This window comes from Carlito syrichta, unplaced genomic scaffold (genome assembly GCF_000164805.1).
Source record: "Carlito syrichta isolate Samal-C Ts95f unplaced genomic scaffold, Tarsius_syrichta-2.0.1 Scaffold311002, whole genome shotgun sequence".
NCBI lineage: Eukaryota > Metazoa > Chordata > Mammalia > Primates > Tarsiidae > Carlito > Carlito syrichta.
In genome coordinates, this window is record NW_007255098.1 from 246,576 (window position 1) to 262,447 (window position 15,872).

Sequence of the window (15,872 nt, forward strand, 5' to 3'; positions counted from 1 at the left end):
TGCCATAAAATCAGATTCCCAAGGACACGGTTCAGTGCACAAGTGTCCTGATGCTCCAGGTGGCCTGGTTCTTTTGGTGGCATGGATGGCATGGTGCTTCAGGTGACATGGTACTCCGGGTGGTGTTGTACTCTGGGTAGCCTTCAGGTGACAAGGTGCTCTGGGTGGCCTCATGCCCTGGATTACCTAGTGTCACAAGTGGCATGGTGCTTTGGGTGACATAGTACTTCGGGTGATGTGGTGCTCCAGGTGGCCTGGTTCTCTGGGTTGCCTAGCGTCATGGGTGGTATGGTGCTCTTGGTGGCCTTGTGCTCTGGATTGCCTAGTATCACGAGTGGCATGGTGCTTTGGGTGACATAGTCTCTGGGTGATGTGGTGCTCCAGGTGACCTGGTGTTCTGGGTGGTGTGGTGCTCCTGGGGTCTTCCAGGAGTGGTCCCTACAGTGACAGGGGATGGCCAGGCATGCCCACAGGCTCTGTCCAGCACACGGTATGAGTGTGAGTCAATGTGTTCCCGATGCAGTGATCTCAGGGACTGCAGGTACAGGGTAAATGCCATGCTGTCTGCTCCTGGCCTGACTGATCCATGCGGGGCCAGGAACTCGCAGGTGTCTGTCCCAGGCTTGGCCCTGGTTCTGGGTGACGAGGCATGAAAACAGGTCTGAGCCTTCACCAACAGTGAGATTGTTCTGTTTTTCACTATTCTTACCAAAGTTTAAAAGATTTTGTCCCCAAAATATGCTTTAAGTAGGCAGCAATTCACACACACACATAGACACAGACACACACACATAAACACACACCATTTAACATTTCCTGGGCAACCTTCACAAAAGAACCACCATCTCCACAGAGAGTAAATACCATTCTAGCCCAAAGTAAGAATGCCAGATGTTTTTACTACATTTGCAACCACGTCTCTGGGAAATGTCCAGATTCTATGAGGCATTTAAAATACTCAAACCAGGTAAAGGGGTGAAGGAGATGAGCTGGTGAAGAGGGGACCAAAGTGAGGCCCAAGCTGTACTTGTACGATGACCATTTGTATACCTAACCCTGGATTGCACCCTTCTTTAAAATAAAAATTAAAAAAATAAAAATACTGAACATTGTTTGGCGGTCTGGATATTACTTTCGTGGTTCCCTACTGGAAATCCTGGGTCCAACAGTGAAGGGGGTGAGGGTCGGGTTTCTTCAGGAGACCCTTCCACTCACAGGCACATCTGACCCCTGGGGTCCTCTGTCTTCCAGCCAGTGGCCGAAAGGCAGGAGACAGATAGCAGTGCAGTGTCTCTGGGTGAGAAGGGAAGAGGCTGAACCAGGTATGGAGACGTGAGGTGGGATGAGCTGGCCAGGACAGCGGATGATGTGACCTCCACCAGGTGCAGGAAACCATTCTTTTTCCGATCATTGCCTTAGGTTCAACCACCCTTTCCCTGGACCACAACTCCACCCCACATGCTGTGATCCTTTTCAGTTCTATCACAGCATCCCCCTAAAGTCAATGGAAAGCCCACCTCCTCCCTTCACCAGCCGCAGCTGGTCCAAATGCTCAGAAACGCCTACGGCACAGAGTAGTCACAAGGACAAGTATTTCCTGTGCTATATTTCTGCAAGAGCTGATTCTCTCTGAAATGTGCTGTCAGCTAGGAGAGAAAATGCAAAGAATGGGGGATTTAGAGTTAGTCCTAAGTCTTCCACTTACTCCCTGCATGATGCATGTGAGCTCTGCACAGTCCTCAGTTCCTTCTTCTGCTCCGAGGTTGGTAGCACCCACCCCAAGGAGATGAGTCAGAGGACCCTGGCTCTGATTATGGTTTGAGAACACATCAAATAATGGGTGCTTCATGATTTGCATGGAGTCCTCACCTGCCTTGCGTCTTATGAAATGCTGTGCATCAAACTTCTCCAAACCTGAGGGCTCAAGACATCACCATTTAACTTGGCTCATGGTCCTGCCAGGCAGTCCTTTGCTGGGCTGGCTGGACTGGCCGGCATGGGGCTCAGTGGGTCTGCTGTCACACGGTGGGTCTCGCTGGGGGTTGGCTGGCCCCAGGTGGCCTCCCTCACATGCCTGGCCATTGGTGGCTATCACCCTGCAGGCCAGCTCAGGTGTGTTCACATGGTGACTGGGTCCCAAGGACAACGGGAGAACCAGGATGCCTCTCCCCAGCTGCAATTGCTTTTGAATCTTTTGCCCTCATGATGGTTATTGTCCCACTGGCCAAAGCAGTCTCTTGGCCAGTGCAGAGTCAGTGTGAGAGGACACTGCTAACAGGCCTGGACCCAGGAGGCATGAGCAGTCGAGACCTCCCTTCTACCACCTTCTACCCACCTGTCGGGAACCTTCATTAGCAGCCACTGCTCTGGTTCTGGGTAAGATATCCTCATTACAAGTTGACTTCACTGAGTCTGATTTGCATCCTCTCTGGGCCTAGGTTCTTCTTTTGGCCTGTATGGCTGTAGGACGTGACTAGCCAAACAGGCCTGGGGCTGGTGTCCACCAAGCCAAGGTTCTTGAAGATACTGTCAGCCAAGGCAGGCAAGCAGCAAGATCCTGAGATGATCTGCTGGCATTCGAGGTGAGCAAGCCTCCTCCAGATGGCCACCAGGTCCACCAGGGTGCTGCTAGGAAGCAGGGTCGGTGAGTCCCGCTCAGAGGGAGAAGCCAGGAGGGAGTCTGAGGTAGCCTTACCCTCGCTGGAGCCGGGACAGAGCTGTTGGGGTACAGGGGGCCTAAAATGGGGGAACACTCCAGCAGAGGACCCTTGGCTTGGTAAGATGCTTAGAGGCAGCTCTGCAAAGCCATCAGGTGGGGGCTTGATATAGCTTGGATGTGTGTCCCCTCTAAATCGCACGTTGAAATGTGATCTTCATTGTTGGAGGTGGGGCCTAGTGGCAGGTGACTGGGCTATGGTGGGCGATGCGAATTCTCATGAATGGCTCGGTGCTGTTCTCAAGGTAACAAGTGAGTTCTCACTCTATTAGATCACACACACACACTAAATAATCAGTGAGAACTGATTATTTAGATGAGCCCAGCACCTCCTCTCTCTCCCTTGTTCCCTCTCCACCTTCTGCCATGACTGTAAGTTTCCTGAGGCCTCACCAGAAGCCCAGCAATGCAACACCATGAGTCAAATAAACCTCTTTCCTTTATAAATTACCAACCCTCAGGTGTTTCTTTTAGCAACACAAGACAGACCGATACAGGGCTGGACACTTTCTGTCACCAGCCTGCTGGGCAGCTCATGCCCAGATCAGCCACTTGACAGATGCACAGGAGTCAGGAAGTCTGGGATGTCTCCAGGCTTACAACGAGTCAAGATGTGGGGTCTGGAGGGTTTGATTTTGGGCACTCTGGGTGACCTGACAAAGAGTTTCTGCTGAGATCTGGGAGTTCTCTCAGAGTGCAGAACCAGTGAGGAGGACAGACAGCGGGAGCACTCTTCCCTCCTCTCACTTTAATTTCAGAGCATGCTACACTCACTGCAAAGCCAGAAAAATACTGTCTGAAAGAGCCAGCCCTTCTCGACAGACACAGGAGACAATGCCAGTGACGGACGGCCTTATTACTTGTGAGAAGAGGTGAAAATGGTTGCGACTGAAGTGACTCTATCTGTTGTCACCCAGGGGAGTGACAGGCCCACACTTGGCTGTGCAGTCACAATTTGTCTGTAATATAAAATGCTGTTACGAGTCCGACTCTCCTCATGCCCGTCTTTGAAGTTCGCCTTCATGTTTACGTTCAGAAACACGAGTGCTCTGGATGTTTTCTCCTTGTCATCAAGCAGTTTAGACCTTGGCTCTTGAATCAGAACACCTGGGTTCAAATCCCATTGCTTTTCACCATTCTGAAAACGCAGGCCTTGGACAAATGTCTTGGCGGCTTGAAGCCCAGTGTCTTTGTGAAATGAGAATAAAAGCAGCAGCCATGACGTAGAGCCGTTCTGAGGATTTAGGGGTAATGGATATTGAGTGCTTAGCACAGCGTCTGATTTGTAGTGAGCATTCAACAAACATCACCTGTCGCTGCTGTTACACCTGGGGGGGCCACATGGATACGGAGCCCACAGAAAGCTCGTGTGAGTGAAACATGCTTAACATGAGTGTCTAAAACAGAGTCTTCCAAACACTCTTTGAGTTTCCTGGTGATGTAAACGTTGCCATGAAAGTGAACAAGAAACTGCAACACTGCAACACAAGAGAAACCTGATGTGTAGTCACCTCCTTGGGAGACTGAGCTGGGAAGGTTCTGTTAGAAGCCCAGAAGCAATTCTAGGAGTGCAAGTGCAGAGGAAGGAGATCACAAAGCACGTCAAGTCCCCATGCGGCACTTCCGAGTGGGTGATGAGCCACGGAATCGTTAAGTGTGGCCGCTCAGAAGACACGCCCAGAGTTGCATGCCATGGGTTTCCAGAGATTCTGCAAACTCTCTGACACAGACGACTGGGTGGCAGAATCCACCACTTATTTGAGGATGAATGGGAAAATTCTAGCTGTCTGTGATTAGGAAGGATTCGTAGGACAATCAGAACCACGATGCTTTGAGAATCCTTTCTTGTTTGCTTCTAGTTGGTTAATATCCTTGAAGAGGCATTTGTAACATGAGCTCATAGAACCCGTGTGTGTGTGTGTGTGTGTGTGTGTGTGTGTGTGTGTGTGTGTGTGTGTGCACGCATCAGGGAAAGGGAGGGAATGCTGGTGGGCAAATTGGAAGGTCTCTGAAAATTCTCTGCTGTTTCTCCTGTGGAATGAGCAAGAACAATGGGCCTGTCTCCTGAGCTTCTGCTGTGGGTCCCTCAAAAGCAGCGACCTCCAAGGCCTCCTGGCCCCTGGCAGGCACTGGGTTCCAAAAAGAACACAACAGAGCATGGGCCACACAAAATCCAGCCACTGCTGTGCCCTCTATGCAGTTTGTAAAACCATGCTCATTTCTCACCCCTCCCCCTCCCATTATTTACCAAGGCTCATCGATTGACTAAGACACACTTTTGTTTATTTCTCACACTTTCACATCTCTGACTGAGAATTCAGCTCAGAATTGATGATACAAACGTATTGGGCCATAGTTTATTAGAAGCATTTTTTCTTTCTTAGCACTTCATAAAATAATGATGAATCTTATAGTCAATGGCATCTTAGACTCAAGAAAATAAAATCTAATGCTCAAATTTTCTTCTTCAAATCAACTCCCTGTTTTATATAAATGTGCTTATTTTAACAGGAAACTTTTTATCACTGCTTTAAATGTAGAGCCAATATTATTTGATGTGCTAGTTGTATTTTTTTCCTCGTAGACATTAGATAATCTATAATTTTTACAGTCTGTCTGTGTATATTACAGGGGGAAATCTGCCCTGGACCATTGGGCAGAGACAGCTGGACTTGTCTTCAGCCCACAATGGGGTGAGAAAAAAATGTCCACTGAACCTTCTGGGGACATGGTGGTGTCTATGTGGCAGGAGAGGTGGACACAGAAGGAATTAAAACAATACTAGAGACAAGTGACATAAGCAGCAGGTACAGGAGCGATGCTGTGTGAATGACAGGAAACTGCTCACCCCGACATCCCGTCCTTGCCTTTGCGGCAGAAGATGGCTCCACCATCAAAACACCCCTAATCCACCCCTTCTCACCTGCCCACCGCCCTTCCCCCAGGCCCCCGTAGGACACAGTTCTTCTCACTCTGAGCGCCTGTGGGACCCCTGCAGCCCACTGTCCCTGGAGCCATCTGAATTTTCCTCTTCTGTTTTCATCTGTCATTCATTTCCAAGCCTTTGTCATCTCTTCTCTCAAACTTCTCTGTGTTGAGACAGTTTCTCTGCTGGTCTCTGGAGGGCCTGTCTCTGATTGATCTAGGAAGTGCTGAGGTGATCAATAATCTTCTTTTCGTCCCATGGCATTTAGACTGAGGTGATAGCCAGCAGGGCCCTGGTCTTGGGGAAGTCAGATCTCTTGCTCCTCCCCTCCTGAGGGTAATCCACCATAGCCCCACATGCTGGCCCTGTGGATACACTCGCCGCTCGTGGAGCTTTGGCCATGGCACAGCTCTGAGCCCAGCCTACCTCAGGGCCTCTGCATTTGCTAAGCCTCCAGTAGGAGACTCTTTCCTTGGGTTTTGCGCCCCTGTGTTCTTGCCACTTACACTTTCCTACACCTCTGGTGAAATCCCTACTCTCTTTTCTTCACAGCACTGGCCAGATTTTTGTTTGCTGGTTTAATTACTCGTGTGCTGCCTCGCTCTCCACTGGAATATGAATTTGGATCTTGATAACAAGCCAGTCAAGATCCTTGTCTTCCCAGGTCCATAGAGTTCAGCATCCGGACCAGTGCTTGGCAGACAACAGATGCGTGGTAAGTATCTGCTGAGTGAATGAGTGAATGGAGGGCAGCCCCCGGGCACTCCCCAAGATGCAGGGCTGCCACCCTCCTTGGGTGCTGAGGGTATCCGCAGGGACCCGTTGCCGGATGTGGCTCCAAGTGGAACTTAGTGTAGTCTACGTCAGCGACCATAGAGCAAATATCTCAGAGGGATAGGAGAGAACTGTCTCGAGTATTAGGTGGAGGGAGGAATGCGACCTGGTTCTGTAAAGAAACTCTTGTCCTGGACTTAGGGCACAGAGTCTGGACTTGGCCCAGCCTTTTCTTCACAGGCTCCTTCCAGTAAGTCCCTTCACCTTCTGAGTTCCCAGAAGGCTTTTCGCCTGAAGACAAGCCAGGTGCACCTTGCCTTGTAGGCTGTGGAGTGCTAGGCACACAGGAGGCCCGCCCTCCCATCTCTCCTGGTCTTACCTTGAACAGGTGCCAAGGGCTCATACACCACGCGATAGCCCTGCAGGATGCCGTTGGCTGCTGCTGGCTCGCCCCAGGAAACATTGAGTGTGGTGGAGGTTATTTCTGAGAATGCCAAAAAGCTGGGGGGCCCGGGAGCTGGAAGGAAAGAACACAAAGCAACTTTTACTAAGACTCCTTTATAGATCATATACATACATGTCTGTGCCTCCATATCGAATAAAAAACGTTATTAGATGTTATTTTCAACTCAGTAAAGTCCAAATGCCATAAAATGAAAAGATTTATCGATCACCTCAGAACTTCCTAGGATCAATCAGAAACACAGACCCTCCTGAGAAGAGCAGAGAAAATGACAGTGTTGAAACACAAAGGAGCTCGAGAGACGAAATGACAAAGGCATAAAAATGAATAATAGAAACAGAAAATGAAATTCGGAGAGCTCCATCTTCTAGAAACTACTGAAGGATTGTGGAGGCTCTTGTCCTGCTCTTTTGGGGAGAGGTGGAGTTCAGTGATGGATAAAGTCCCTCTTCTCCCCTCCCGTGGATGCCTGGTATCTCAGGACACTCCCTGGCTCCTATATCGGAACTCTCCCAGGACACTGTTGGCTCCGAGTCCCCTCTGGGTCTAGAGGGGAAGAGGCTCACCAAGACGTCTCGAGCCGCAGAGGCCCCGTGTGTGGCCAGGGGGACACCAAACCTGCTCTTGGCTCCCCCTCTGCCTGGGCTCCTTGAAAGCTGGGGCTGCCTCTACCAGATGCCTGGGTGAACCCAGTCTCCTCCACTCCGGTGCCCAGAAGTACCGTGGGCTGACGCCCACTCTCCCCCTCTCTGCTCTGCCTTCAGTCTCTGGGTCCCCTAGCCTGAGACCTGCCAGGCCCAGAGGGTTGGATGCGGCCCCACCCCCTCCCTCTCTCTGCCCCACAGGTCTGTCCACATCCTTCCAGCTCAGATTCCAAAACCAGGCCCCTCGGAGTGCTGGGAGAAGCCCAAAGGAAGCAGTCCTGGCAGCCTGGTCATAGTCAGCACATGAGAGTGTGCTGCTGAGGAGCCCTGACTCCAGGAGTGAACCACTGGGGGATGGGGGGTGGGGTTGTACTTCCACTTAGCCAAATGTCAGGAAGCCCCGAGCCCTGAGTCCCTGCCCCGCAGCACCCAAACCTCACTCTCCTAGCCTTAGACTTCCAGAATCCTACAAAAGTCCCAAGAGTTTCCAGGATCCAAGGCCACGCTGCTGTTTCTTTGGGACGCCCAGGCCGCTTCTTGACATTCTACAGTCCACCAGGAAACTACTGGATGGGCTGGAAGACAGGTCTGCTCAAAGCACACGCTGTGACCCGGGCGTGGAGATGAGGCGATAGCAGGGCGGCCCTATCTTCACAGTTCCTGGTCACACTCTTGGAACTAGCCTTCAGTGTGCATCTGGGGAGCTGTTTCCATGGTGGCTGGTGGCCCTGAAGCCCAGGGTGACACCTGGTGGTGTGGCCTGGCCTCCAGGCCTGGGGAGCTAAACCCTAGGGATATAGACACACTGTGAGGTGACCCTGAGGAGAAGTATCTCAGAGGAACTGGAGCCAGTCGCCTTGACTGTGGCTGAGACTGTACTGCAGACACCCTTCCTCCCCTCTGTGATCCTTGGGGGCTCCTGAAACAAAAATGTGCTGCCCCCTCCTGCCTAACATTTATTTGGTGCCACCATGTACAAGGCAGAGGCCGGGCCTGGGGAAGCCAGATGAATCAGGCCTAGTCCTGCCTCTCCAGAAATGCTCATCTACCCAGCGTGAGGCAGGTAACAGCTCAGGTAGAGCAAAGAGCCCGTTGAAACTGAAAGGCAGGGCGTTCCATTCTGCCTGGGCGGGCTGGGACCACTGGGGAGGGAGCGTGGTTGGTGCTCTCAAAATGTGCCTCCACAAGGCCTGTGAAAAGGGAAACAGCTGTCCTCTTACCGGCCTGGTGGGTGCGCCCCTGTCTGGGGTCACTCTTGGGCCCGTCTCCAGCGGCATTGAAGGCCGAGATGCTGACCAGGTACTTGGTGTGGCTGGTCAGGTTCTTTAGCTTCACTGCAGGCTCGGGCAGGAAGAGCACCTTCATCTTCTCCGTTTCATTCTGGCTATCTGCCTCCCAGTAGTAAATCTGTCAGGAAGAGCGAGAGGTAGAGGTGCGCCCTGCGGAAGCCTTCTGGGAAAGACAGCCCCTTAGCACTGGGTCAGACTGAGAGGGTGGGAAGGTCCCAGTGAGCCATGGGGGAGGGAGGTGGGGTGGCACCTTCCTCGAGGAGTTGAGGGGCAGCTGAGGCTCTGCAGGGTGGACGGAGATCCCCAGCCAATATTGTCTGGAAGTCGATGTCTAGCGTCTCCCTACTACTCATCTAGCAATTGTGCGCTGCCTCATTAAGCAAAGCACTCTTCAAGGTGGGGTCTCAGGACAGAAGCGATGCTTCCCTGCAGCGATGTGTGTGCCCTTTCTTGCAGACCTAGCTCTGTGGGTGCCCGTAAGCCTCTCCCCTTCCCCCGTTTTCTGGAGAGAAGAAAAACCACCCAGTGTCTGCCCCCTGCTCTGACCTGTCAAGAACAAGCCCCCAACTTCTACCCTGTGATCCCACAGTTTTGTCCAAAGCCAACATTGACATTTTTATCAATGTGGCAAAACTACTTTGGAAATGAAAGCAACCAAAAATACTGGGCAGGAGAACTGTGTTGGGCTCAGACTACTGGGAAAGCTTCTGTTTCTCCTGTGTGCTGTTTCCTCTGTCTAGCTTGTATGGGCTTGCAGTTGAACCTGATGCCCAAGTACAAAGGTTTAAAGAGGTGGCCAGAATTGCTTCCCTAAACAGTTGGCTGAGAACCACTGCCCTGGCCGGTGCCAGCTAGGCTACCCAAAGACAACACTGGTCGGAAGATCTACCTTGGCTCGGTGGGCCTAAATGTGAGCCAGGCTGTGAGAGGGGCTTACCCATGTGTGAGAGTGGCACAGAGGCTATGGGGAAGTCCTGCCTCTCACCTTCCATATGTCTCACTCATGATACGACAGACCCTGACAGGTGAACGTTGCTAATTTCCACCTGCAGGATGCAGTTGGGCTTCTCACTGAACTGCCTGTTTACCATACTCCGCTCACCCAGGCCTTGCTAACTTGAGATCAATATCCAAGTTTAATGTCTTCATCATTAAGGAAATTAGAAAACATATTTTGGACATACATAAATAGCACCTTGCCTCCAGGCTCATGGGGCTTCCCATTACCTCATTAATCATTGTAACAGCCCTGCCATGGAGGAAGGTATTAATTTTCATAAAACACCTGCGAAAATCATTTTTAAATGGACATTTAATTGGTCCAATAGCCATCAGGGCAGGCTAGCCCATAGAATGTGATGACTGATCAACTCAGGCTCCAATGGACTAGACAAGGAAATTAATTCCAGAGGAAGGTGGGGCATTTTCATGGAATGCAACAGGGTTGTTTTCTGTAGGCTAGTTTTAGCTGATGTCAAGGGCCCCTGAGCTCTCTGAGCAGGTGAGATCTTAGGGACAGGACGCAGCAAGGGGCCTCCTCCCCCAGAATAAGCCAATCCTGTGAAATTACTCCTTTCTGGACACTGCATTTCTATGGCCTGTAGCCTTTCTTTCACCCCATCTATAGCATTGAGCTAATGTGGACGCCTAACACTTTAGTGTGGTGGTTTGTTTCTCAAAGCGGGGTTCCCAAGAACCACAGCACCTCGGGCCTTGTGAGAAAAGCAATTCATGGGCCCTGCCCCAGACGTGTTGCATCAGGGGATTCTCTCAATGTTCATTTGTGACCCAAGGGCAGGGCTACGAGGGAGAACCAGTTCTTTCCAGGATACCCCATCTTCTTCAAGCAAATATCCTGGGGGCTCCAGCATGGGCTCAGGAGAGGAAGGGCTGCCCGGTCAGGCCATGGAGGATGGAGGGGGAGAGGCCAGTGGATGAGCGAGGCCTCTTGACCTGGGTGGTTTTGTGGTAGGCACAAACCAGCTGCAAGAGAACCCACCCCCACCCCGCCCTCCACCCGCAGACCCCCAAGCAGCTGCTGTCTAGCTGAGGGCCCCTCGCTCTCCAGGCTGAGCGTCTGCTGTGTGTCTGCCACTGAGGGCAGGACAGAGTGAGCCAGGGGCTGCCGGCTGGAGCGGGGCCAGAATTCCAGCTGAAGCCCTCAGGGTCTCAGGGGACAGAGGTGGCTTATCCCGGGCACACAAGTGAACTGGAAGAAAGGGCCAGCCATGCGAGAGAGTATTGCCTTGTAGCCCTGAATGTTCCCATTCTGGCTCTCTGGGGGCGGTGGGTCCCACGTGACCTCCAGCTGGCTGGCCGTGAGTGGGGTCACTTGCACGTTCTGCGGTGCCATCGCTGGGGCTGAGGAAAGAACAACACAAGAGAGTACCTAAGACGTTGTTCAGAGCTGGCCAGGACCTTAACTCACACACCCATGGGGCATGCACACAAGAGTAACTAAAACTTCCATCCAGGACCTGCTGGGACATTCACCCACATACCCATGAGGCTCGCACATGAAAATAACTGAGACCTTGGTTCAGGGCCAGCTGGGACCACTCACAAACTCACAGGGCTCACACACGAAAATACCTGACATTTCTGTCTAGGGCTGGTTAGGACCGTCATCCACACACTCACAAGGCTTGCACATGAAAATAACTAGGACCTCTGTCCAGGGTCAGCCGGCACCCTCACCCACACCCATGGGGTGTGCACACAAGAGTAGCTAAGACCTCAGGTCAGGGCCAGCCAGGACCCTCACCCCCACCTATGAGGCTTGCATACGTCCTAATGCTACAGTGAAGTGCCTGTGGGTCGTCGCCCTGGAGGGGAGGCCTTGGCTGCAAACACATTGGGGTCCATGGCTCTGTGCCCCTGCAAGAGCTCTTAGCTGTTTTATGCCAGAGAAGACTGCAAACCTTTTCCAGAAGAACATTCTTATATGCATAAAATAAAATACATAGAATTACAAAGAAAAACAGTTATATTGAGATACAGCTAGCAAAGTATAGGAGATCAAAAGTACGAGATAGTAACCTGAGTGCTTCTTTGTTAATACATGACACAGACTTAGGAGCTGGTCTGTGAGATCAAAGCACTGAGGGATAAAGATGTTAACCTGAGATCCCAGCAACACCAGGAATGTGGCAGGGGACACCTGTGGGCTCTGCTGTGAGAGAACCACAGTACTGCTGACTGCTGTGGTTTGTTCCCAATGTTCCTGATTGAGGTTAGAGGAAATAAAGCTATCTGTGTTCCCACCACAAGTTCAGGCTTGCCGAGTGAGGAAGCCCTGTTCTAGAAGAAGTTCGTCTGGACACCCACAGCTGCCTCCTCCAAGAGGATGTTCTCAGCTGTCTGAGAACATCACTCCATGCTGGGAACCAAGTCCTCATCCTATCCCTTTCCTCCCCACAGGAAGAGCTCACTGTGTCAGCAGGACCACCGTGCATGTGCAGAAGCTGAGAGACAAGTGATGAGGATGGCATGACAGCCCAGTCAGTGGGGAGTTGAGAACACTGCAGAAAGCACACGGTTGCATTCTAGAACATTTCTATCTAGGTTGTGCCAGCTTCACACCATCTTTGGATTCTATGCTGGGCACTTTCTCACAATAGCCTGTTCGCTGCCTGGAGCTATGCCCTCTTTCCACCTGGGCTCTCCTGGCTGACATCTGGGCAGGCTGATTTCCACAGGCTTGTCCAGGGGACTGGCTCTGGGAGGCAGAGGCCAGCAGAGCCCTTCTCTTCTCCTGTGGCCCAGAAGCACTGCCTTTGGAGTCACATTTGCTGATAGACCATCAGTGGAGACAATAAAACAGTCATTGTCTGAGGGTGATGGCCCAGCACCTCAGCTCTCAGGAGAGGCGTTCTCAGGCAAGAATGACCTCATGAGTCACCCTTCCCCATCTCCCCCTCCCCACTTTCTGCTTTCTCCCCCCAACGTAGAATAAAATAGTAATTAACACCCACTCAGCCTGACACCAACTATTTATTTTGTTCTAACTGTGTGGTTTCCATATTATCACTGCCCACCCTGCCGTTAATGGAAATGTTAATAACCCACACCAGGTTGTTGTGACAGATGCTCAGCCTCATTATCAGAAATTCTTATTTACCGCTCCATTAAACAACAGAATCACACAAAAAAACAATTCAATCAAAACTAACTGGAGGAATTTTAACAGCCACATTAATAATCCAAAACATAAATAAAGTTAATGTCTTTTGCATGTTTGCCATCGGCAACTCTATTGCAAAATTACTGTCATACAATTAAAATGTGAAAGGCAAAATTGAGCATGGCCATTACCCTGGTAGTCAGCGAGAGACCCCCTCCACACCCCCGGGTTTCCTTTCCAAAAACATGGCCAAACTCGGTGCCCAGGACAGCTCTGTGCTCGAATATCCATCTGTAGGAACCAGCGGAATCCAGGAGCTCCGGGAAAACCCCCAGAAGTCAGGCCCATGTGACCCTTCGCTAGACGAGGCCCCTGGCCCTGTCTGGGCAGCTGAGCCACACTGCTGTTCCCAGGTGGAGATGCTTCCCTGTGCCCGCCAGCCAGGCTGCAGCCAGCACTTCTGTGCCATGAAAACACGGCAGGCAGCAAAGCATTTTTTTGTTGATGACAAAAGTGGGGGAGAGAGAAATACGTGTAAACACGGAGCAAAGTGTGCCGGTGTCGAGACTTCTTTTTTGGATCATGAAAGCCGCCGGGTCTCCACCTGACAGGAGGACTTGACCTTCAGGAAGGCCCTGCTGTTTGTGATCCCCAGTGCATTCTTGTTCTTCCTAAAGCGCCTACCATTTGGGAGCTGGTGAAGCATCTGACAAATCCTTATCTTTGTGTCCCCACTAGAACACGTGTGGTGAAAGGATGACACAAATATCAGCTTGAGATGTTTTCTTAAAAAGCATGAAATTATTTTTTAAAAGCATTTTAGACTTGCACTTTGGCATCAGCTGATGTATAGATTGCCTACACACAGCACAGAAGGGTGGCATGAAAGGCTAAGGTGCAGCGCTGGGATCTTCTCTGGGTGTCACGTGAAGGCTGATGATGTCATCATAGACTATGGCTCATGGTCCTCAGTATGGTTGCTCCTGCACCCCTGCCCAGAGCTGTCGTGGCCTTGAAGAGAGGGGCCTCTGGACTTCAGGGACTTCTGGAACCATCTGCACCTGGCAGCCACCATGAAATTCCCGAGATTTCTGAAAATTCCCGTGATTACTTAGGGAGGCCTGCACAGTGGGGTGACGTGGGTGAGTGGGCTGCAGTGTGGCTCTCCCGGGGCCTGTTGCCTCTGCCAGAAAGGGGTGGGCAAGCCCCCTAGGGCAGCAAGCGCAGTTCTACTGCTCCCTTACCCACTGCTGAGGTGGCCAGCAAGCTTCAGCTGGATCAGCAGCAGCCCTTGGAGACAGTGGCCATCCCTGACTCAGTCTAATTTTCTGGTGAGTAGAGAGTGCCAGCACACTGCCTCCAACTTCATGTCCCCCAGACTCAGGGTAAACCTGGACCCTGCAAGGCAGCCCAGGCTGTAGGCCGTCTCACTTGAGAGTTTAAGAACCCCTGCTACCAGGTGAGGTTACTGGACAGGCATCTGGTAGAGCAGTAGAGGCTTGAGAGCACAGAGATGCTTCAGAGCTGTGGGAATGATGGACTCTACAGGGCTTATGCTGTCCAGTCATGCAGTCCTTGGCTCACTCATTCAAAATACTGGCTGCTCTCAGGCAGGAGGGTCCATCCATCTGATCTGTGGGCTGTGGCTGTGTGACTGATGGTTGCCTCTCCTGAGGGAGGACTCACATTTCCCCTCCAGTTTGACCACAAGACTCCCTTTGGCCAATGACATGGGAGTAGAAGCGACAGAAGCCGAAGCAACATGGCTACTTCCCAGCTGAAGCTTCCGGAGAGCCATGCGCCCTGCTACCTCCTCTTGTCTTATGGCCTCAAAGCCACCTAGCCCTAACCAGGGTGGAGCCTTTGGGCCGAGTCCTGGACAGAAGACTGTTGGAAGCAAAATAGATGTAGCAACCTTGGAGGACAGGTAGCATGAAAGACATGAGCACTGCTGGTGTAAAAGCTCCTTACCACAGCTTTACTCTCCTGGCATCTTCCTGAATATTTACCAGGCCCCAGGCCTGCAGCTCAGGGGTAGGTGGATATAAAGTGTAAAAGACAAGTTGAACAAGGGAGATAAATCACAATAATCACAACACAAGGCAGAATGTGTGGAGAGGGTCAAAAGCTGGGAGAGACCACTTCTGGCTGGGGAAACAGGGACGTTTCCTGGAAGACAGAACATCTGGCTGGCTCTTAAATGATGGGGAGGTTTTATGGACCAGGGGAGTGAGGGCACTGCTGATGGAGAAACGGAAGGAGAGAGAGTAGAGAGGTGAGGACATGGGGCATCTGCTGGTCACTCCAGATAGATGGTCATCCTATTGCTAGAGCCACCTTAGGCCACACCCAGCTACACAACAACACTCAGCTGTCACTAAGTCACCCTACGTCATGCTGGGCACCTGCCATTTCTAGAGCCACCCTAAGCTATGACGGACATCTGCTGTTGCCAGAGTCACACTGAGCTGTGGGGATGACGGACACTACAGGGTGTGTGCTGTCCAGTCATGCTGTTGCTAGAGCCAGGTTAGACTGTGATAGGCCATACTAGGATTTGCAATTACCCAGTGATTCATTATTTGGGTAGAGCAAGGCTTTAACTGATAATTTGAGAATAATTGCTAATGTTTTAATATAATGAAATAAGTGTTTCTTTATATGATTTTTAAGAAGTATACATTCATCAGCTTGCTTTAATGACATCAACATTTTCCTAATCAAATGCTCTTTCTGATGTCCTGCTGAACTAAGTAGGAAATAGAATTTTCTGATCTAATTTGCCTTCTCAGCAAAGTTTGCCAACACATCTGTTGCCGTAAGCAGGGATATCAGGAGACATACTCCAGGTCTGGGTAATTATTTAGCCTCTGAGCCTTCTCAATGCATAAAAGAGGTTTAAGTGGACAATCCTGCATCCACTCAGTTGGGGACAAG

At 51.2% G+C, this 15,872-nt stretch overlaps 1 protein-coding gene across 1 annotated transcript in view; it reads right to left on the bottom strand.

Annotated features, from left to right (window-relative positions):
* Positions 1-15,872, bottom strand: part of SDK1 (sidekick cell adhesion molecule 1) — a 619,404-nt gene that overhangs the window by 25,312 nt on the left and 578,220 nt on the right. Inside the window, exons 35-37 of the mRNA XM_008068469.1 lie at positions 11,058-11,173; positions 8,744-8,930; positions 6,796-6,933 (exon numbers count right to left, since the gene is read on the bottom strand). Of these exons, the coding sequence (XP_008066660.1) occupies positions 6,796-6,933; positions 8,744-8,930; positions 11,058-11,173 (441 nt within the window). The remainder of the gene's footprint in view (positions 1-6,795; positions 6,934-8,743; positions 8,931-11,057; positions 11,174-15,872) is intronic.